Genomic DNA, 6,514 nt, shown 5'->3' with positions numbered 1-6,514 from the left:
TTTTAGATTTTTCTACCTGGATTATTGAGCATGCATCAGGAGATGTGTGATTTGTTTGTGTTTGCCTGTGAAATGATCTGCAAAGATTTACGGAGCTAAAATGAAATCAAGTTATCCCTGCTGGAACTTTTTTACCCAACCAGACCTTCCCATCTATTATTTGTACAGGACCACAAAAAGCTTCAGAATAAATTCTGCCTCTGGACATTTTCACCAAAAACATCAAAACTGGTCTTTCCAACTCTTCAGCACATACAATGATTAGTCTCTACAGATTCAGATTATCTTTTTAGAGATGTACTGTAGTAGAGTGCTGTATGATTGTGTGTGTGTGGAGGTTAATGAAGGCACAGGTTGTGTCGTAAAGTGCTTTGTGTATCTTGATTAGACAGAAAGGTGTAATATAAGCACAGTCCATTTACCATTTGAAGTGTTTCTACCATGAACAGGTGGATCAGAGCACAGGGTCAGCTGCAGAACAGCTGGCATGGTGACAGTATTGTTCAAGGACACGTCAGGCGAGTGCTTATCTTACGAACACATCCTTATACTGGGATGTTCAGTATTAAAATATGTTAAGCTGAGAGCTACATCACTTTATATGTCTACATGAACATGGAGTTTACTCTGAACCATAAAACATCAAGCTAATCATATATGAACAAATGTTTTTGGTCTATTAATGTGATAGTTCAGATCTTTTCAAGTAGAATTATCTGGAAAGGTTCTGAACAGTTAGTATCTTACCTGTTGTAGATAGTTCTTTGGATAACTGGACTAAGGAGCTAATGGCTATTGTGGGTTGCGGCTAAATGAGATTGCCGTCTTCTACTTCTCAGACATTTCATGGTGGTTCATCACCATTAGCTTGACATCACACAGTATTTTGCGCAGAATGCAAACTACAACTAACTGCACCACTTCCTGTAGAAATAGCTTTGAATAACCATTTACTGTAAAAATAATTGCATGCAAACATTAATTAAATTAAGTGAGCTTCAACCTGTAAGAAGGTATTGGGAATTAACTTGTTTTAAGACATCACTTTGGTCTTGGCTCCGCCCAGACTAGCAAAAAGCTCATCGTCCGTGCAGAATTAAAGTCAGTTTCTCCAAACTGAGGATGTTCAAAGAGCAATCTACAACAGGTAAAGTAGTGATTATTGCCTTCCCATAGAACCCCATCAAAACACATGAACTGTGTTTCACATATTCAGGTCTGAATACAGGCAACAGCAGAAAATGTTCAGAAACGTATGGCGTTAAAGGTGCTACTCACACACGTGATATTCACATGTGCAACAAATATCCAATTCAGACCCAGGACATTGAAGTCATCCAGCTTGTTTATCGAGCAATAACTTTATAAACTGAAGGCCCAGCTGGTCGAAGCAGACGGCCGCTTGTCCTGTGCTGGTTCTGCTGGAGGTTTCTTCCTGTCAGGAAGGAGTTTTTCCTTTCCACTGTTGCCTTTGTGCTTGCTCAGGATGGGAGACTGACAAAATGAAGACTCAACACAATGTGCTGGCTACCCCACCTTACATAAATAATGTTGCTTATTGAGTTTTTATGTATGAATGTGTTTGCAGTGTCCTGAGACGACTTCTGTTGTGATATATAAATAAACTGAACTGAATTAAAGGCCTAGCTTTCCTTGAAGGAGAGCATGTCATTCTGATTTTTCATGCCAGAGATATATAGAAAGTTCATCTCATGATGAAAAATGGCAGGTGCAACCTTTTCGGTCAAACCTTGCATGAGATGTCACGTGCACTGTAAATCACTCTCAGCCACTACACTACATTTTAGTTCATTATCTGTAATAATGACTGAGTTATACCCATTTTTTGTGTTTTCTAAACTCTGTTGGCTGTTGTATATGAGTTTAATTGAGATTTCTCTAGACACACACACAAATAAGGTTGAAAACATTATTTTTTTGCCTTCGCCTTTGAGCAGAGGGTGATAATGATGTTTGAAGCTAATAAACTGAATTGTGATGAAAAACAAACCAAAAACCCACAGATTGTGCATTTTTTGGTTTAAGGTTAAAAATATGCCCTTTATAATGTCAGGATGGTGGGAAACATGTTGACAGAAAAACATTTTAAATTTAGTGTCACCCAGATTTGACTGATGCACATGAATACTTGACTGACTCCATCCTGTTTTATGATTCATAAATCATGTTTTACTGCAGCATTTCAACCCTCAGGTTTCAGAGTCTTTACATGTTTATCTCTGTGCCATTTTATATAATGAATGAAACTTCAAAAGGAGGAAAAGCTGATTATATATGAGCTGAACTTATCCTATTTTAGAGGTAAGCCTGAGAGTCCAGCTCTGTCGCCCCGTGAGTTCAAATGTTGGAAAAATGGCAAACAAATATAGCGTGGACTGAAGTTGTTTATCCTGGGACATACAGAGAAACAGAAAGTGATTTATTGCATCTGCAGCAGCAGAAAACATTGCCATCAATCCCAGCACTATCCTGGCCTTGTAGTAAAAGACTGAAAAAATGTCACCAGTTATTGTCCATTTAAAAAAAAAAAAATCATTTAGGAGCTGGTTCACTGAACAGTTTGTAGACTAAGTCAAATATTTTGATCCTGGGATGAACAGAGATGATTTTCATCACAGGCCTTTTCATTTTCTGCACAGACCTCATCCTAACAAAGTGCAGGGAACCTTTAAAGTACAGCACGAGACCTTCAAAGTTTCTCCAAGGCAGATACTTTTTTTTTTTTAGTTAATAACAAAAGCTTTCTGTATACGAGATCCTGGGCCTCAAATCTCCCTCATATGAGCCTGAGACACATGACTTCTTACAGGAGGGGAGAGCGCAGCAGGTCAGAGGATTCTTCTGAACCTCAGCCGACACTCATGTGACATGAGCGCGCTGTAGCCTTCAGCTCTGTCACATAACCAGCAGTTCCAGTCAAAAGACATTATTCATCACACCAACAGGCTCCAAAGGTAAATAAAGCATCACACACTAAACCGGAGTGCTCACACAAGCAAAACCCAACATAAACTCAGCTTATGAATCTGATCCATCCAAACATCTGTATCAACAACTTAAAGATGATGTAATGCCGGATGGCAGCTGTTTTGAGGACTAATGCTTTAGGATCCAAATGGTGCACAGGTTCATGCTGAACATCATAAAAACTCTTCAAGTCCATATTTTTTTTATAATTCAACCTGTTACCACGTGATCTGGCAACACACTCCTCTGTCTCTGTGCATGAAGAGATTAACAATCAGGGCCTGTAAACCTCAGAACATCTGTTTGGAGGGAAATAAAAGCTCAATAAAGTCAAGAAAGTGCTCCAGCTTTGGGTGTAATTTGAGCTCTTGCTTTAGTCTGGCTCTAGTTTTATTTATTGTTTTATTTTTAAAGTGTTTAATTTTGTTAATTGCTTGAAGCAGTTTTGTGAGTGTAAAGTATTTTGTGAGTTTCAGTTGATTTTAAAGACAAAACTATTCATTTTAAAACACATTCTCATACAGATGACTTAAAACTTAAAGCTTAAAACAGCTCTCTGTAGTTTCCCAACAATATAGTCAATAAAATAAATAAATGGATATTCTCGATGCGCGCCGTGCGTAAAAGTTGGCCCCTTACCTGCGATGTCCCACAGCTGCAGGCGCACCGTCTCCTGGTCCCAGTTCAGGACTTTGAGGGCGAAATCCACCCCGATGGTGGCGCGGTAGTTGGGGCTGAAGTTGTGGTGCACGTAGCGCTTGATGATGCTGGTCTTCCCGACCCCCAGGTCCCCTATCACAAGGATCTTGTAAAGGCGCTCCTTATGGTGGTTGTTCTGCATGGCGACCGCGGCGGGCGAGAGCTGCGCATGAATCCACCGGAACTGAGAGGACTCTGAGAGGAGAAAGAAGAAGAAGAAGACGAGACAGAGCCGAGAGAAGAGACTGAGCTCAGCTGGGCTCTGAGCAGAGGTGGTGAGGCGTTCACGGCCCTCAGAGACCAGTGGAGCGCAGACCTTGTGACTGGGGGCAGGGAGGGACGGTGCTGCAGCGGCCGGCTCGGTTTAATGCCTACAAACAATAAACAAGGAGCAGCTCTGAATTACCAGGAAAGAGTTGAGGGAAATGTTAAAAGTAACAAGAAAACTGTATTTTCCTCTGAAAGGCGCGTGAACACTGCGTGCTCCGATGAAATGTGTTGATAAGTGAACTGTTGAAACAAGGAGCTGAAGCTGAGATCAGCAAAGCCAGAGCTAAAAGCTGAAATGACCAAAACTGTAGCTGAAAGGTAAAATTAATAAAAACCGTAGTTGAAAAATTAAAACACGCATAAACTTTGAAATAATGTAGCTAAAAATTAAGTTGTTACAAAGGTAGCTAAAAGATAAAATTAGTAAAAACAGTAGCTAAAAGATAGTAAAACCGTAGCTAAATGGCAAAGTTAGCTGTGATAAAACTAACAAAGCTGTAGGTAAAAGTTAATACAAACATATTAGTAATTAAAAGCAAAACTCAGCAAAACCAAAGCAAAAAGTTCAAAATGTAGCAAAAGTAGCTAAAAGATAAAATTAGCAAAACTATAGATGAAACCTGAAGTTTGCCAAATTAGAGTTAAAAAGCTCAAATGAGCAAAACTGTCACTTCGTGTTGGCAACAGTTAGCCAAACAGTTGATAAAGGTTTTATTTTAATTAGCAGATCAGTAAAATAAGTTATTTTAATTGAAGAGATTTTTATCTGTAATTTTTTTTAATAAATAAAAATCAATAATAAAATAAGGAACTTTTCAAATGACAAATGCTTAAAGTTGTGGCACATGGTTTACACTGAATGGTTTGATTAATGAATTATTAAAACAGAATGCTTAAGTAAAAAATATAGAGAATAAACTGTAAATTTAAAAACAGTAGTCTAAATTCTGAATCAGCGTTCTTGAGTAATGTTTGGCTTCAAAATAAAACACACCACAAAGATTAGTCTCATTGCATATTTATTTTCAGAAAATAATATCAATTTAACTGTCACTTTAAAAGGGCGGCTGTGGATGAGTGGTTAGTCAAGTCAAGTCATATTTATTTATAGAGCACAATTTAAAACAGATAGACTGTTATCAAAGTGCTTAACACTAAGGGTAACACTAAGAAATAAAAAGCAGTAAGAATATACCTTAAAAAATTAAAACAACAGCATTAAAATGAAGACATGGAACAAGATATACTAAATCAACTCACACAGTATGAAACGCCAGAGAGAACAGATATGTTTTTAGCAGGGATTTGAGCACAGGAAGGGAGGTGGCATGCCTAACGTTGGGGGGTAGGTTGTTCCACAGTTTGGGACCCATGACTGAAAACGCCCGATCTCCTCGGAGCTTCAGTCGTGTTTTTGGAACAACCAAAAGCAGCTGATCGGATGATCTCAGAGCCCGAGAGGGAACATATGGTTCCAGTAGCTCAGAGAGGTAGATGGTGCGAGGCCATTTAGGCACTTATAGGTCAGGAGGAGAATTTTGAAATCTATCCTAGTTCTCACAGGAAGCCAGTGTAGGGAGGACAGAACTGGTGTGATATGCTCATACCTCGGTGTACCGGTTAAGAGCCGAGCTGCAGCATTCTGGACGAGCTGTAGCCGTGAGATAGAGGCCTGGCTGACCCCAGCATACAGTGAATTACAATAGTCCAGGCGGGTTGTGATGAATGCATGGACTAGTGTCTCAAGGTCGGGTCTAGACAGCACTGGCTTGAGCTTAGCTACCTGCCGCAGTTGGAAGAAGCTTCTCTGCAGAACCGAACTGATCTGTTTGTCGAACTTAAAATCCGAGTCAAAAACCACTCCGAGGTTTTTAACAGAGTGCTTCAGATAAGGCTGAAGGGAGTCCAGGTTCACAGGATAAGAGGCGGCAGCTGAGCTAGGGCTAAAGACAATGACTTCAGTCTTCTGGTCGTTAAAACTTAGAAAATTTGAAGCCATCCATGTCTTAATGTCGTCCAGACATTTGAGGAGAGGGTGGACGGAACAAGCACTGGCTGGTTTCAGTGGCAGGTAGATCTGACAGTCATCAGCGTAGCAATGGAATGGAATACCATGTTTTCTTAGAAGCAGATAGAGCGAAAATAGAAGGGGTCCGAGAATCGAGCCCTGCGGGACACCGCAGGAAAGAGGCATTGAAGTGGATAGCTTTTTACCCACCTTCACACAAAAACTCCTGGCAGAGAGGTATGAGCGGAACCAGTCTAATACAGCACCTGTAATCCCAACCCAGTGTTCAAGCCGAGAGATGAGGATACTGTGGTCAACAGTATCGAAAGCGGCAGTAAGATCGAGGAGTAAGATCGAGGAGTACAAGAGCTACAAAATGACCAGAATCATTTGCTGTTAAAATGTCATTACAAACCCTAACCAAAGCTGTTTCGGTGCTGTGGAGCTGCTTGAAACCAGACTGAAAGACCTCAAAGATTTTGTTCTCAGTTAAAAACTGATTTAACTGAGTAAAAACTACTTTTTCCAGGATTTTGGACAGAAAGGGGA

At 40.1% G+C, this 6,514-nt stretch overlaps 1 protein-coding gene across 1 annotated transcript in view; it reads right to left on the bottom strand.

The window, feature by feature from the left end:
* The window catches only part of LOC119411090 (ras-related protein Rab-38), a 22,393-nt gene extending 18,394 nt beyond the window's left edge, over positions 1–3,999 (bottom strand). The window contains exon 1 of the mRNA XM_037678013.1: positions 3,628–3,999. Coding sequence (XP_037533941.1) covers positions 3,628–3,829 — 202 coding nt within the window. The 5' untranslated portion in view covers positions 3,830–3,999. The remainder of the gene's footprint in view (positions 1–3,627) is intronic.
* Positions 4,000–6,514: the final 2,515 nt, after the last annotated feature.

The sequence above is a fragment of the Nematolebias whitei genome, chromosome 6 (genome assembly GCF_014905685.2).
Source record: "Nematolebias whitei isolate Nwh7 chromosome 6, NemWhi1, whole genome shotgun sequence".
Classification (NCBI taxonomy): Eukaryota; Metazoa; Chordata; class Actinopteri; order Cyprinodontiformes; family Rivulidae; genus Nematolebias; species Nematolebias whitei.
This window is presented reverse-complemented; position numbering and strand designations above follow the sequence as displayed.